The 16,548-nt window shown below is 64.3% G+C and overlaps 1 protein-coding gene across 1 annotated transcript; it reads left to right on the top strand.

Moving 5' to 3' along the window:
* The first annotated feature begins 83 nt into the window (after window positions 1–83).
* On the top strand, window positions 84–16,435 carry GPR179 (G protein-coupled receptor 179). Its single transcript, XM_075443680.1, is given in 12 exon segments — window positions 84–173; window positions 175–926; window positions 1,728–1,836; window positions 2,662–2,764; window positions 2,920–3,128; window positions 3,673–3,741; window positions 4,142–4,251; window positions 4,333–4,571; window positions 5,027–5,165; window positions 5,364–5,469; window positions 5,566–5,712; window positions 6,033–16,435. Coding segments are annotated over 12 exon segments (10,668 nt in total). The 3' UTR covers window positions 14,628–16,435.
* The last annotated feature ends 113 nt before the right edge of the window (window positions 16,436–16,548 follow it).

Below are 16,548 nucleotides of genomic sequence, written 5' to 3'. Positions count from 1 at the left end.
ACCGGCCACCCTGCCCGCCATGCCCCCCCCTGCCCGGCCGGTGGGGCGGCGGGGGGCTGGGGGGCTGCGCTGAGCCCCCCGCCATGGGGCCTTGGCGGTGGCCGCTGCTCTGGTGCTTCCACGCAACGCTGGTCCGTGGCACCGTCCTCCCGGGGGGCCAGCACCCTCAGGAGGGACCCCCCTCGGCCGGCGGGATGGTCCCCGGCTCCGTCATCCTCCTGGGCACCCACGCCGGAGCCGGGAGCGTCGGGGGACCCCGAGGGCTCGGCGGCGGCGATGGCGTTCCTGCAGACGGGCGATGCGCAGCGGCTGGCCCGGGCCAACTGCAGCCGGGGCGTCGCGGCGGGGGCAGCGGGTCGCGGTCCCCCCCCGGCGCTGCGAGCCGCCCTGCGTGCCGCCCCCGAGGCGCTGGCCCACGCCGCCAACTTCCTCAACATGCTCTTCCAGACCAACGACATCCGCGAGGCCAGCGTGGCCGAGGACGTGGAGTGGTACCAGGCGCTGGTCCGCAGCCTGGCCGAGGGGCACCCGTGGGTGCGGCGGGCGGTGCTCGCCCTGGACGCCCACCCGCTGGCCGCCAAGCCCCGGCTGGTGCTGCAGGCCACCAAGGGGGACGGCGAGATCCTGCTGCAGGACCTCTCCGCCGCCGTCCCCGACCTCGGCAACCTCAGCTGGGACCACGAATGGTTCAACGCCCTCAAGTCCCAGCGCAGCCCCCTCCTCCGCAAGCGCCTGCTCAGCAATGACCTGCGCAGCATGGAGACCCCCAAATGGCAGCGGGGTGACGGCTACGTGGGGGAACCGGCCCACGTCCGGTGGTCCCCGCCGTTCCTCGAGTGCCGGGACGGCAGGTTCCTGCCCACCTGGGCAGTCACGCTCTCCTCCGCTTTCTACGGGCTCAAGCCGGACCTCAGCCCCGAATTCAAGTAAGTGGTACCTGGAGGGGCTGGGGGGGGGGTGGTGAAGGGGCTGGGGGGTGCCCCGTGTGCATGCTGGGGGGGGGGCAGCTGGAAGCATCACCCCGGGCGCAGGTGGTGGGCTGCAAGGTGTGTGCCAGCCCCTGCCTGTGTCCCTGTGCATGTGCACACGCGTGTGCGTGGGTATTTGCACGTCTGCAGGCATGGAGGTGCCTCCCGTGCCCCCTCGGTTGTCCCCGGGCTGCCACCCCCAGAGCCCCCCACCACGGCTGCGTTGGGGGTGGGAGAGCCGGGCTGGGGTCTCTCCTGGGGTGTTCCAGGGCTGGTGGGTCCCTCCTGCACCCCAGCAGCCCCCGCACGAGGAGCCGTGGTGGGAGGCGGTGGGGAGGGAAGGGGGCAGCTGGGTTTGGTCCCGGGGGGGGGACATGTCCCCGCTTCCAAGGGTGAAGCCCTGTCCCTCACCGAGCACCCAGGGTGGGGGGTCGGTGTGGGGAACGGCACGCAGGGGCCACCCATCAGCTCCTGGTTCCCCACGGGTCGCGTCAAAGCCCCTCTTGAGGGGCACAAATCACAGCCAGGAGCTGCTGCCCCCACCCCGGACACGGCTCTGAGGGGGGGGGACATCCCTGGCCGGGGGTCCGGGGACGCCGCTGACACCTCGCGTCACCCCACCAGTCCCCGCACCAGCACCCACCACCCCCGTGGCCGCGTCCTGCCCTGCTGCGGGTCCCAGGGGCAGCCCCGGGGCGCGGCCAAGCTTGGGTGGGGGGCCAGGGGTGGGCCCGGGGCTGACCCCGTCCCCCTGCGCAGGGGCGTCGTGCGGGTGGACGTCGAGCTGCGGGACGTGGCCATCGACCAGTGCGCCAGCGGGCCGGGCTGGTTCGCAGACACGCACCGCTGCGACCTCAACAGCACCCAGGTATCAGCCACCGGCACCGCATCCCCTCGCCCGGCAGGGCTGGGGGTCCCCCGTGCCCACCCGTTCCCGTCCCCCTGGCCAGGCTGTCCCCGCCGCGTGTCCCTCCCTCCGCGCTGAGCTTTATCCTCTCCCGGCCGATCCATCTGCTTCGCTCAGCTGCTCCCTGTGCCGCAGCCCAGGGGTTTATCGTGCAAATCTGCCGTCCCCGCTGCCAGCGCCAGCGTGTGACCCGGGCACCGCGGGGACGGCCGGGCTCCGGGCGAAGCACCCCGATCGGCAGCCCCCGCTCCCCTCCGCTGATGCCCAAACGCGATTCTGGGCTCAGCACGCCTGGCAGCGTCCCCGGCCGGGGCAAACCCCGCAGCCCCCCCAGCTCAGGGTCCCACCCCAAAGGGAAAAATCTGTCCCCGAGTGGGAAAGTCGTCACCGACTTCTCCTTCCCGCCAGCGCCCGCGGGCGATGCCCTCCGGAGCGACGGGCTCTGCTGCCGGGCATCCGTCCTGACAACAACAACACCCAGAGATGCGGGCAGCGCGCCCGCTGCGGGCAGGATGCGGCCAGGGGGGATTAGGGCAGCAGGGCCCTGCCTGCCACTGCCGTCACGGCCGGGCAGGATTAGTGCGCTCTGCTGCATTAGGTGTCCATTTAGGTTTTAGGGAGGGATTTGGGGGCCAGGCTTTGGCTTTTAATTCCAGCACTGATTCCTCCTGGTGTGGGGTTGGGTACCCGGGAGCTGGGGTGCACCAGAGCCCCTGGTATGGGGGCAGGGGGGGGGATGCAGGATGAACCCTTGCCGTCCCGTGCGTCTCAGCCTGTCTCCTGCAGTGTGTCCCCCAGGAGAGCCACGGCTTCGTCCTCGGGAGGTACCAGTGCCGGTGCAAGCCGGGGTTTTACAGCGCCGGCGGAGCGGCCAGCGATGCCTGGGCAGGTGGGTGCTCTGCCCAGCCCCGGGGTCCCCGTTTCACCCCGCAGCACACGGCTGCAGCGGTGGGGTCCGGGGCTGGGGGGCTTTGGGAAGCCCCAGCCCATGCTCTGGTAAGTGCCACCGAGGCTGATGTCACCCGGTCATCGCTCCGTCCCCAGGCACGGCGGGGAGCGCGGCGGGGGCAGACGAGGGGTCCCGGCTGGCATGCCGGCCCTGCCGCCGGGGATGTGCCGCCTGCGAGGACGACGCGCCCTGCCTCATCCAGGAGGACCGGGCTCTGCGGGCGGCCGTCCTCTCCTGCCAGGCCTGCTGCATGCTGGCCATCTTCCTCAGCATGCTCGTCTCCTACCACTTCCGACGGAGCAAGGCAAGGCGTCCCCAGGTCCTCCCACCCCCAAACCCCACGGCCTCGGGGGGCTCTCACGGGGGGAGGTCACAGCAGCGGGAAGGAGATCACAGAATCACAGAATCCCAGCATGGTGGGGGGTGGAAGGGCCCTCTGTGGGTCACCCAGCCCAACCGCCTGCCCAAGCAGGGTCACCCAGAGCAGGCTGCACAGCACCGCGTCCAGGCGGGGCTGGAATATCTCCAGAGAAGGAGACTCCACAGCCTCCCTGGGCAGCCTGGGCCAGGGCTCCGGCACCCTCAGAGGGAAGAAGTTCTTCCTCATGCTCAGCTGGAGCTTCCTCTGCTCCAGTTTGTGCCCGTTGCCCCTTGTCCTGTCGCTGGGCATCACTGGAAAGAGTCTGGCCCCGTCCTCCTGACCCCCACCCTGCAGATATTTATAAGCATTTATAAAGTTGCAGCCCCCAGACGCCTTGGCACGCCTGGGGGATCTCTGTGCCCTGGGTCCATCCCCTCCGGCACCGGGCGAGGCTCCTGGCTGCACCCTCACGCCTCTGTCCCCGCAGAGGATCCGGGCGTCGGGAGTCGTCCTCCTGGAGACCATCCTCTTCGGGTCCCTGCTCCTCTACTTCCCCGTGAGTATCCAGCCCGCCCCGGCGCCGAAGACCTCTGGGCTGGGGTTTAAGCCCAGGCCAGCTGCCCGCCGGGCAAGGGCGTCGAGCTGGCCCCACGCAGGGCACGGGCACAGCTCCAGCTCATTGTTAATTTTGCTGGCACAGCCCCTGGCAGCTGCGGTACAAACCTGCTCGGGAAGCCAAATCCCTTTTCTCCCGCTGGCCACGGGAATTAATCACCGCCCAAATCCCCTCTCCCTTCCCCAAGAGCTGCGGCGGGTGCTGGAGAGCCGAGAGGGATGGGCGGCAGCGGGACTGGCCCGACAGCCGCTGGTTTCCGAGTCTCCGGCATCTGTTGCCCCCCCGGCAGGTGGGATCCGGCCCCATGCCGCCCACCGACCCCCCTCTCCCCTCGCCCTAGGTGTTCATCCTGTACTTCAAGCCGAGCATCTTCCGCTGCATCGTCCTGCGCTGGGTGCGCATGCTGGGCTTCGCCATCGTCTACGGCACCATCACCCTCAAGCTGTACAGGTAGCCGGGTCCGGGGGGGCTGGGTGCTCGGGACCCCCGCGGCGGGGACGGGCTGGGGGCTCACCCCTCCACGCCTCGCAGGGTGCTGAAGGTGTTCCTGTCCCGCACGGCCCAGCGGTCGCCCTACGTGTCGAGCGGGCGGGTGCTGAAGATGCTGGGGCTGATCCTGCTCCTGGTGCTGTGGTTCCTGGCGGCCTGGACCATCGGGATGCTGGAGAACGTCGACAGGAACATCCCGCTGGTGATCCGCACCCAGACCGCCCGCGGGCTCCACTTCTCCATCTGCGGCCACGACCGCTGGGACTACATGATGGTGACCGGTGAGACCAGCCCCCGCGGTGTCCCGGGGGGTCCCCACAGCCCCAGGACCCCCTCCCATCAATGCAGCACGCGGGGTTTTCATTTCATCGCCCATTTAACCTCCTGGAGCCTGCAAACAGGGCTGGGGTGCCCGAGCTGCCTCCTGCCTCCTCCTGTGAGCGTCCCTAGGACCCACCCTGGCGCAGCGTGGATCACCGGGCGCAGGCAGTGTGTCCTGGTGGCCTTCGGGACAGCTGTGCCGGAGGATGCTCTGCACCGGACCCGGCCCCAGCCACGGCACGTGCCGGCGGCAGCCGCGGTGAACACGCTGGGCTGGATGTTCAGGGAGGTCCTGGCGGGCAGCAGCACCCACCCCGCAGCTCAGCACCCATCGGTGCCACGCAGGAAAACCCACCGACGGCAGCAGGGTGACGGGGCTGGATGCTCAGCGTCGCTCCGCCGCTCTCTCCCGCAGCCGAAATGCTGTTCCTGCTGTGGGGCAGCTCCCTGTGCTACGCCACACGCGCCGTGCCCTCCGCCTTCCACGAGCCCCGCTACATGGGCATCGCGCTCCACAACGAGCTCATGGTCTCGGCCGCCTTCCACGTGGTCAGGTAGGACACGGGGCCGTGACGGGGCTGGGAGCCGACATTCCCGGCCCCGGCAATGCAGAGGAACCGGCAGGGAATCTCCGGAGCCAGCGGTTCCCTGCGTGGGACCCTGGGCTTGGAGGAGGCTGGGGGGTCCGGAGATGGGGAGGGGGCTGCGGACGCCTCGGCGGGACCCGGCGCTGCCCTCCTCGCCCCTTCCAGGTTCATCATGGTCCCCTCGCTGCATCCCGACTGGACCCTGCTGCTCTTCTTCGCTCACACCCACGGCACCATCACCATGACCCTGGCCCTGCTCTTCATCCCGAAGGTACCGCTCGGCCCAGGGGCTCGGGGCGGCGGGGCTGGGGTTCCCCGGCGTTTTGGGGACCCCTCGGTGAGCTCACCCATCGCTCCCCTCCCCCAGTTCCTGCACGCCGGCTCGCCGCTGCGGGAGGAGATTGCGGCGGAGGTGTACGAGGACGAGCTGGACATGCGGCGCTCGGGCTCGTGCCTGAACAGCAGCATCGCGTCCGCCTGGAGCGAGCACAGTCTCGACCCCGATGACATTCGGGTGGGTGCCACACTCAGGACCTTCTTTTGACGCTAGCTATGCAGCCCCGCGCAGAGTAAGAGGTGCCTTTCGCAATCTTTCTCCTGATACAAAGCAGAGGGGGGGGGGAGAAGGGGGTGCGGGGTGAACCCCCCCCCCCCCGGCCACGCGTGGGAAAAGCTGCTGCGTCCCTGGGCGGGAGGGACGGGCAGCTGGGAGCTTGGGGACACGGGGACAGCGTGGCCGTAGGGGCCAAGGCAGGGGGTTTGGGGGGCACGTCCCCCGTGCGGTGCCATCGTACGTGCTCTCCTCTCTCCCCTCTCCGCCGCGGCCGCGCGCAGGAGGAGCTGAAGAAGCTCTACGCGCAGCTGGAGGTGCAGAAGACGCGGAGGATGGCAGCCAACAACCCCCACCTCCCCAAGAAGCGCAGCTCCCGCCGCAGCCTGGGCCGCTCCATCGCCCGCCGCCTCGCCGAGCTGCCCGAGGCCGCAGCACGCCGCAGCAGCGGTGCTGGGGAGCGGCTGGGCACCCCGGCACGCCGCGGCCCCTCGGCCAAGCGGCTCGCCGATGCCAGCCTGCGGACGCGGGGTGACGGCTCCCGGCGTCGCGCCGCGGCCCTGCGCAAGTCCCGCAGCACCGAGGGTCCCGCACGGGAGCCCCGGGGAGGCTCGCCCACCCCCAACCCCCTCGGGGAGCCCGTGCTGGGGAGGAAGATGACGGTGGCAACGGCCTCGGAGCAATCTGACTGCGAGTCCCTCGATGCCGCCCCGCTCGTGTGCAAGTCGGCCAGCGCCCACGACCTGGCGGGGCACGGGCAGCCCCCCCTGCCCCACGCAGCCCCCTTGCACAAGTCGCTCAGCGTCGTTGCCGGGGCACGGGATGAGGCCCTGCTCGCTGCCAGCCGAGCCGCTCGAGAGGGGTGGCTTGCCAACCAGCACCCATCTGCCCCGGCCTCGGGGTGCCCCACGGGCCAGGGACCCCCCGGTGCAGCCGATGGCCTCCGGCCAGCCGGCTCCAGCCCCGCCGAGGGGTGCTCCCAGGAGGACGCGTCCCCCCCGGGCGATGGCAGGGTGCAGAAACACGTCACCTACGCGCCCATCAAGAGCGTCAGCGTCGACAGCTCCCGGCTCCCGGGGCGGGTGCGGGTGGTGAGGAGGACCCCGCCGCCGCCCCCCGTCCGCTGCCAGAGCCTGGGGCAGCGAGCCCCCGCCGGGGCCAGCCCAGAGCCCTCGGAACCACCCACGGACCCCCCGGCAGAGGAGGGGACACCGGAGGGGACCATGGAGGAAGGTCCGGGGCGCACGTCCTCGCCGGCGGGGAAGGGTCGGCTGCTGCCCGCAGCCTCCATCCCCGCACAGGTCTGTCCCTGGGAGCTGGTCCAGGACGAGATCCTGAGTCGGAAGCAAAAAGCCACCGAAGCGGCAGACTCGGGGACCCCCGGTGACGCAGCGGCCACCCCCTCCGGCCTCAAGCCGCCCTCCCAGAAGACGTCCCTCCGGAGCCTGGGACTCGCCATCAAAGCCTTCAACCGCTCCAGGGGGAAAAGCGTCCTGAAGGGCAAAAGGGAGGGCGAGGGGAGCCTCCGGAAGAGGGGCAGCCGGAGGGAGAGGCCCGGCCTGGCAGAGATGGCAGCCGTGTCCCTCGGTGGGATCGGCCGAGACACCTCCAGCAAAAGCCCTGAGTGGAGGCGGCAGCGGCCCGGCAGCGAGCCCACCGCCCGGCCGGGGCACGGGGAGACAGTCCCCTGCCAGCAGAACAACAACGCCGGCACCGCGTGGGCAGCCGCAGGCTGGGGGCACGGCGGGGACGGGGCAGAAGGAGACGGGCACAGCCCAGCCCCGGCGACAGGCGACGGCGAGAAAATGGCAGAGGAGCCCAGTGCTCCCCGGGAGGACGGGGATGCTGGCAGGGGCCCAGGGCCACCCTTGGGGGTGCACGAGATCCCACCTAGTGATGGCCACCAAGGTGATGAACATCCCCATGAAACCCCAGCGGCGGCCGGCAGCGGGAAAGCACACGTACATCCTCGGCGAGGGGCTGAGCCGGAGAACCATGCTTCTGCGGCCATCGTGAGGCTGATCACACCCAAGGAGGGGGTGGCCGGGCCGGCCAAAGGGCTCGAGGGGGACAGCAGGACCATCCAACCCCAGGACCATGCGGAGATGGAGACACCACGTGCAGAACCCATCGCAGGCAGCTCCCAGCCGTCCACCGCCGGCGTGCGGAGAGCGGCTGCTGAGGAGCCGGGGGCTGAGGTTTGTCCCCGGGGAGCCCCGGGCGTCCCAGCAGCAAGAGGAGCCTTGCTGCGCCAGGAGGCCATGGCTTCCCGGGAGGACACCGAGGTCCCACTGGGCTGGGAGAGCCCAGCCAAGGTGCTGGAGAAGGGGGGCAGCCAGCCCGAACCCCTGGGTCCCGGCGGGAGCCAGGGCAGCGAGAGGGTCCCGGCAAGGAGCCGGAGCGCAGAGGTATCCCCAGCTGCAGCGGGGAAAGCCGGCAGCGCAGCGGGCAGGCAGGCAGAGCTCTGTCCTGGGGAAACCCGGGCAGATTCCAGCATTAAAATAGAAATCTGCCCCTGGGAGGAGGGCGGGGGGCCAGGCAGAGCCCTGGGGAAGGACGGCAGCGAGAGGCATCCCGGCCAGCCCGGGGAAGAGCCAGAGAAACTGCCAGCCAAAACCCCAGAGCTGCCGACGGCGGGCAGCGCGGAGGGCAGGAGGGCTGAGGTCTGCCCGTGGGAGACCGGGGAACAGGGAAGGACGGTCAGAGCAGAAATCTGCCCCTGGGACGCATGCGGGGCTCAGGCGCAGCCAGAGAGGCAGGAGGGCGAGAGGAGGCGGCTGGCCAAGGGGGTCAGGAGCATCGGGCCAAAATCCCCGGGTTTGCTGAGAGCGCAGGAGAGCGGGAGCAGCCTGCAAGCGGCCGGCCGGCACTGGGGCAGTGCCAGCAGCGAGGAACCCCCACCAAAACCTGCTCCCAGGAGCTCTGAGCTGCCAGAAGTGACCTCGAGGATCCCGACGAGCGCCCGGGCTTCAGTTTGTCCCTGGGAAGCAGTTGGAGCTGACAGCGATGCAGAAGTTTGCCCTTGGGAAAGGGGAACGGCCTCATCTGATGCAGGAAAAATAGATGATGGTGAAATTTCCCAAGAGAAAAACCGGACTTCCCCGCAGGGAGCAGCCCCGAGGGGCACAGGAGAGCCGGCACCGGCTGCGGACGAGGGGAGCGGCCAGCAAGGATCCCCCAGCCCTAGGGAAGGTGCGGAGCAGCCCAGCACGGGGCTCGCGGCAAAACACCCAGCTCTGCCCAAAACGTCATCTAAGCAAGGAGGAAGCATCGATAGCAAAAAGGCCGACATCTGTCCATGGCAAGTGGAGGATGAGCCGCTTCCTAAAACAGAAATCTGCCCTTGGGAAGAGCCTGCAGCTCCAACAGGGAAAGAGACACTGAGTCAGGACGTGCGTGGGACTTCGAAAGGGGAAAACAAACCTGGATCCAGAGGACTTGGAGATATCAAAACAAAGCTGGCAGAGAAGAGAGGCCGTCAGCCAGAGTGCAGGGACACCAGAATCTTTGCAAAGCTCATTAGGAAAAGCCTGGAGTCCTCAAAAGCAGAGTCCAAGAAACTCAAGAGTGTGGAGAGCATAAAGGAGGAGGTCTGTCCTTGGGAGAGCCTGGGCACAGAGCAGCCCCCAGAAAAACCACACACAGGGAGCTCAGCACTGCCCAAGTTGCCTTCAAAGAAATCCCAGAGTGTGGAGAGCCTGAAGGCTGAGGTCTGTCCTTGGGAGGCTCAGGAGCTCCAACCCACTGATAAAGCAGAAATCTGCCCCTGGGAGGTGGCTGCTCCAACATCGAGCCAAGAAAAATCAAGAGAAGACAAGGACGGACTCTCCACAGTGAGCAAAAGCCCTTCCGCAGGTCAAGGTCTCCGCAAAGACCTTGGAGACACCCTGTCTGCAAAGGAAGAGAAAGGAAGCCAAGACCATGAGTCCATCTGTCCTTGGGAGAGCACGGACATGGAGCAGCCTCCAGCAAAAGCCCGTGCCAGGAGCCCAGCACTACCCAAATCACCTTCAAAGAAATCCCAGAGCGTGGAGAGCCTGAAGGCTGAGGTCTGTCCATGGGAGGCTCAAGAGCTCCAGCCCACTGATAAAGCAGAAATCTGCCCCTGGGAGGTGGCTGCTCCAACATCAAGCCAAGAGAAATCAAGAGAAGACAAGGATGGACTCCCCATAGTGAGAAAAAGCCCTTCCACAGGTCAAGGTCTCCGCAAAGACATTGGAGACATCGTGTCTGCAAAGGAAGAGAAAGGAAGCAGAGACTGTGAGTCCATCTGTCCCTGGGAGAGCACGGACATAGAACACCCACTGGAAAAACCCTGCACTGGGAGCCCAGCACTGCCCAAATCACCTTCAAAGAAATCCCAGAGCGTGGAGAGCCTGAAGGCTGAGGTCTGTCCTTGGGAGGCTCAGGAGCTCCAGCCCACTGATAAAGCAGAAATCTGCCCCTGGGAGGTGGCTGCTCCTCCATCAAGCCAAGATGAATCAAGAGAGGACAAACATGGACTCTCCACCGTAAGCAAAATCCTTTCCACACGTCAGGGTCTCCGCAAAGAGATTGGAGACAGCGCATCTGCAAAGAAGGAGAGAGGAAGCAGAGACCGTGAGTCCATCTGTCCCTGGGAGAGCACAGACACGGAGCAGCCTCCAGCAAAATCCCATGCCGGGAGCCCAGCGCTGCCCAAAGCATTTTCGAGGACATCCCAGAGTGTGGAGAGCCTGAAGGCTGAGGTCTGTCCTTGGGAGGCCCCAGAGCTCCAACCCACTGATAAAGCAGAAATCTGCCCCTGGGAGGTGGCTGCTCCAACATCAAACAAAGAAAAATTAAGAGAGGACAAGGATGCTCTGTCTACAGTGAGAAAAAGCCCTTCCACAGGTCAAGGTCTCTGCAAAGACATTGGAGACACCCTGTCTGCAAAGGAAGAGAAAGGAAGCAGAGACTGTGAGTCCATCTGTCCTTGGGAGAGCACGGACACGGAGCAGCCCCCAGCAAAAGCCCGTGCCAGGAGCCCAGCACTGCCCAAATCACCTTCAAAGAAATCCCAGAGCGTAGAGAGCCTGAAGGCTGAGGTCTGTCCGTGGGAGCTCGAACCCCTGGATAAAGCAGCAATCTGCCCTTGGGAGGTGGCTGCAGCTCCCTCCGATCAACCAAAGGCAAAGCAGAGTCCGGGGGGGGCTTTGAGGGGGGACAAGCGCATCACGCGCCAGGCAGCGTTAGCCAGCCCGGGGAGATCCCTGGAGAAGGGCAGCAGCGAGCGAGAGGCCGTCTGTCCCTGGGAGAGCCTGGGCACGGAGCAGCCCCCAGAGAAACCCCGTGCCAGGAGCCCAGCACTGCCCAAATCACCTTCAAAGAAATCCCAGAGCGTGGAGAGCCTGAAGGCTGAGGTCTGTCCATGGGAGGCCCCAGAGCTCCAGCCCACTGATAAAGCAGAAATCTGCCCCTGGGAGGTGGCTGCTCCTCCATCAAGCCAAGAGAAATCAAGAGAGGACAAAGATGGACTCTCCACAGTGAGCAAAATCCTTTCCACAGGTCAGGGTCTCTGCAAAGAGATTGGAGACGGCGTGTCTGCAAAGAAGGAGAGAGGAGGCAGAGACCGTGAGTCTATCTGTCCCTGGGAGACCCTGGGCATGGAGCAGCCCCCAGAAAAACCCCGCACAGGGAGCCCAGCGCTGCCCCAGTCGCTGTCAAAGAAATCCCAGAGTGTGGAGAGCCTGAAGGCTGAGGTCTGTCCTTGGGAGGCTCAGGAGCTCCAACCCACTGATAAAGCAGAAATCTGCCCCTGGGAGGTGGCTGCTCCAACATCAGGCCAAGAAAAATCAAGAGAAGACAAGGATGGACTCTCCATAATGAGCAAAAGCCCTTCCACAGGTCAAGGTCTCCGCAAAGACATTGGAGACACCATATCTGCAAAGCAGGAGAGAGGAAGCAGAGACCGTGAGTCCATCTGTCCCTGGGAGAGCACGGACACAGAACACCCACTGGAAAAACCCTGCACTGGGAGCCCAGCACTGCCCAAATCACCTTCAAAGAAATCCCAGAGTGTGGAGAGCCTGAAGGCTGAGGTCTGTCCATGGGAGGCTCAGGAGCTCCAACCCACTGAGAAAGCAGAAATCTGCCCCTGGGAGGTGGCTGCTCCTCCATCAAGCCAAGAGAAATCAAGAGAGGACAAACATGGACTCTCCACAGTGAGCAAAAACCTTTCTACAGGTCAGGGTCTCCGCAAAGAGATTGGAGACAGCGCGTCTGCAAAGAAGGAGAGAGGAAGCAGAGACCGTGAGTCCATCTGTCCCTGGGAGAGCACAGACACGGAGCAGCCTCCAGCAAAATCCCATGCCGGGAGCCCAGCGCTGCCCAAAGCATTTTCGAGGACATCCCAGAGTGTGGAGAGCCTGAAGGCTGAGGTCTGTCCTTGGGAGGCCCCAGAGCTCCAACCCACTGATAAAGCAGAAATCTGCCCCTGGGAGGTGGCTGCTCCAACATCAAACAAAGAAAAATTAAGAGAGAACAAGGATGCTCTGTCTACAGTGAGAAAAAGCCCTTCCACAGGTCGAGGTCTCTGCAAAGACATTGGAGACACCATGTCTGCAAAGGAAGAGAAAGGAAGCCGAGACCGTGAGTCCATCTGTCCTTGGGAGAGCACGGACACGGAGCAGCCCCCAGCAAAAGCCCGTGCCAGGAGCCCAGCGCTGCCCCAGTCACTGTCACAGAAATCCCAGAGTGTGGAGAGCCTGAAGGCTGAGGTCTGTCCGTGGGAGCTCCAACCCCTGGATAAAGCAGCAATCTGCCCTTGGGAGGTGGCTGCAGCTCCCTCTGATCAACCAAAGGCAAAACAGGGTCCAGGGGGGGCTTCGAAGGGGGACAAGCGCATCACGCGCCAGGCAGCGTTAGCCAGCCCGGGGAGATCCCTGGAGAAGGGCAGCAGCGAGCGAGAGGCCGTCTGTCCCTGGGAGAGCCTGGGCACGGAGCAGCCCCCAGAGAAACCCCGTGCCAGGAGCCCAGCAGCGCCCAAGTCACCTTCAAAGAAATCCCAGAGCGTGGAGAGCCTGAAGGCTGAGGTCTGTCCTTGGGAGGCTCAGGAGCTCCAACCCACTGATAAAGCAGAAATCTGCCCCTGGGAGGTGGCTGCTCCTCCATCAAGCCAAGAGAAATCAAGAGAGGACAAAGATGGACTCTCCACAGTGAGCAAAATCCTTTCCACAGCTCAGGGTCTCTGCAAAGACATTGGAGACAGCACGTCTGCAAAGAAGGAGAGAGCAGGCAGAGACTGTGAGTCCATCTGTCCCTGGGAGAGCATGGACACAGAACACCCACCAGAAGAACCCTGCACTGGGAGTCCAGCACTGCCCAAATCACCTTCAAAGAAATCCCAGAGTGTAGAGAGCCTGAAGGCTGAGGTCTGTCCTTGGGAGGCTCAGGAGCTCCAACCCACTGATAAAGCAGAAATCTGCCCCTGGGAGGTGGCTGCTCCTCCATCAAGCCAAGAGAAATCAAGAGAGGACAAAGATGGACTCTCCACAGTGAGCAAAATCCTTTCCACAGGTCAGGGTCTCTGCAAAGAGATTGGAGACGGCGTGTCTGCAAAGAAGGAGAGAGGAGGCAGAGACCGTGAGTCTATCTGTCCCTGGGAAAGCACGGACACAGAACACCCACCAGAAGAACCCTGCACTGGGAGTCCAGCACTGCCCAAATCACCTTCAAAGAAATCCCAGAGTGTGGAGAGCCTGAAGGCTGAGGTCTGTCCATGGGAGGCTCAGGAGCTCCAACCCACTGATAAAGCAGAAATCTGCCCCTGGGAGGTGGCTGCTCCTCCATCAAGCCAAGATGAATCAAGAGAGGGCAAAGATGGACTCTCCACAGTGAGCAAAAGCCCTTCGACAGCTCAGGGTCTCTGCAAAGACATTGGAGACAGCATGTCTGCAAAGCAGGAGAGAGGAGGCAGAGACCGTGAGTCCATCTGTCCCTGGGAGAGCCTGGGCATGGAGCAGCCCCCCGAAATACCCCGCACTGGGAGCCCAGCGCTGCCCCAGTCGCCGTCAAAGAAATCCCAGAGTGTGGAGAGCCTGAAGGCTGAGGTCTGTCCTTGGGAGGCCCCAGAGCTCCAACCCACTGATAAAGCAGAAATCTGCCCCTGGGAGGTGGCTGCAGCTCTGCCGGAGAAGGGAGCAGCCCTGGGTGAGGCGAGCATCCCGCTGAAGAAAGCGGGTGCCTCCACAGCACCGGAGAAGAGGAGCAGCAAGCGCGAGGCCATCTGCCCTTGGGAGACCCTGGTCACAGAGGAGCCCTCCCTGAACACCGCAATGGGGAAAGAGCTGCGCAAGAAGTCCGACAGCACCGACAGCAGGAAACCTGACATTTGCCCGTGGGAAGCAGCAGAGCCCACCAGCTTGGAGAAGAAAAGCTGCGAACCAGGCGTGTGCCCGCAGGGAGCTGACAGAGCAGCCCCCACAGGGATGGGAATGTCAGAGCCGGTGGCAGGAGCCAGCACCGTGCCTCCAACATCTCTGCTGAAAAAATCCAAGGGCAGATCTGACGGCAAGGCCGAGCACAAGCCCCTGTGCCGCATCCTGCCAGGTATCCAGCCCCTGCAGGGGCCCGGGGCAGAGCCGCTGCGTCAGGGAGCAAGCACAGCTCCCGCAGCGGGCAGCAGCCCCAGCCCAGGCGTGAGTGTAGCTGAGGTTTGTCCCTGGGAAGCAGAAGAGGGTCCACCAGCACCTGACAAGACCAGCGCAGACCCAAGGAAAACCTCCGAAGTGTGTCCGTGGGAGGTGGAGAGCGTGGGTCCGACCCTCCACGGGCAGGGCAGAGCCAGCGCAAGCCCTCGAGATGGAGGCAAGGCTGTGAGCGAAACCAGACCCAACATCCGCCCCTGGGACCACGAGTAGCTCCCTCCAGCTGGGTGCAGACATGGCTTTCGTGAACAGTAAGCCTCGAGCTGAAGGCTGCTGCCTACCTGCATGGCCTGAGTGGGGACAGAAGTGTTCTCCAAAGCCAACGGCACGGCCACGCTCCCAGCAGGCTCCAGCGGTGGCCATCAGCCAGCCAGGCTTGGGGACCAACACAGCAAGGGGACAGCTAACATCTCCTGCCTCCATCGAAGCACTCAAGCCAGACCACAGCCTACAAACACCACCCACCATCCACCCATGGGTCCCTGGCCCAGCACAGGGTCCACGCAGAGCACCCAAATGCATCAAACCACCCGCAGTGCCAGCCTCGCTCGCTCCCACCAGCACAGAAAATGCAAAGCTGCAGCTTGCCAGCCAGAGACGCTCACCCACAAGCTCTCCAGCGGCTGAACACCCTCCTACCACACCGGCAGATCTGTGCCTCCAGCACGGCGAGGAACGGCTTGCCCGGCAGCCCGAAGGACACAGTCCCGCAGCCTGAGCAAGCTGGAGGTTTGGAGGACCAGGCACCACGCTCTCCATCCCAAGCCAAGTGAAAACAAGGGACAGTCAAACCAGGGGCAGCAATGATGCGACTGGGGAAGAAAACGGCTTTCCAGAGTACCTGCAGCCCAGCTGATCTCCTCCAGCGCTGCTGCCGCCTCCATTTTAAGCCAGGGTGGTTTCTGCAAGCACCACGAGGACCAGGCAGGTTCTGAAGCCTGGGATAAGGAGCTGTTGCTCCCAGCCAGCCCCATGACACATTTTGCTTCCTTGACACAAAGTCATTTATTTTTAAACGTCCTCTGAAGTCACCGAGCCAGCCACAGGACTCCCACGCACGCCAAGAAAACCGTTCTGCTGCTTCGGTCCAGCGACGCCAGCCCAGTTCTTGAACTGGGCACTTCGGTGATGCCCACAACCACCACGTCTGCTCCCAGATGCCTTTTTCTGTCACTCAGCCCAGGTGGGACAAAACCGAGCTTCAGGCCACAACGCTGCTCTGCTTTTAGAAACCTCCATCTCCATGAAGGCCGAGATGGGTATTGCCGCTACCAACCTCCTGACTCCCTTCACAGCACTTCGAATTCTTGCAGCAACTCGGCTGGGAAGGTGCTTGTCTTAACTAACAATTAACTTTTCTAAGCACTTTGTCGTTACTGGTTTCTTCTGCACTCGTACCGTGTGTGTACACTCACCACGTGTGCAAACATGCCCAGGGCTCGCCTTCCCATCACAGGAGAGGATTTTCCCATCAACATTTCCACCGGCAGTAGCAAGCCTCCACTTTTACAGCCCACCTGCAGAAGCGCTGGATGCCTTTTATCACCCCACATTCCTCCTGCTCCCTGTGCTTGCAAGACCCATTCCTCGGGGCAGAGACGTGAAGGGACTCCTGTATGACAGAGCAGGCGCTGCGACCGCGGAGGCTCTGCGAGCTGCACAGCACCAGGCAGCGCTCCGGGGTCTGCCGCGACTCCAGCCCAGCCTCTCGCAGATGCGCAAGGGAAGGGACGCGGCCGTAAGCATGGGGAGAAGCCTCAGGGTCAGGAAGGCAGCAGCTGGGAAAAAACAAAGCCTCCAGTCTGCCCAGATTTGTCCCTCCGCTCCAATTAGATGGAAGCAAATAAAAACAGAGACAGCACAAGCGCAGGTTTCTGTTCTCCCTCTGATCTCCACGCGAGGCGGGGGCTCTGGGCTCGTCCTGCCGTTCCTTCGTCGTTTCCTTCCACTCTCCCTAGGAAGCAGCGCTGCTGCAGCGTGCTGTCCGCGCTCGTCAGCGCTGAACGTCAATCATCCAGTTGTGTAAGTAAGTGTACATACAGAAAATAAAAAGTATTGTCTACAAAGTGCACCCTTAGCGGCTGATTTATGGGGTGTGGGGAAGACACTAAATATGCTCAAGGAAGAGGTACAG

This window comes from Opisthocomus hoazin, chromosome 26 (genome assembly GCF_030867145.1).
Source record: "Opisthocomus hoazin isolate bOpiHoa1 chromosome 26, bOpiHoa1.hap1, whole genome shotgun sequence".
Lineage (NCBI taxonomy): Eukaryota > Metazoa > Chordata > Aves > Opisthocomiformes > Opisthocomidae > Opisthocomus > Opisthocomus hoazin.
The sequence above is the reverse complement of the archived record's forward strand: the minus strand, read 5'-3'. Positions and strand labels throughout refer to the sequence as shown.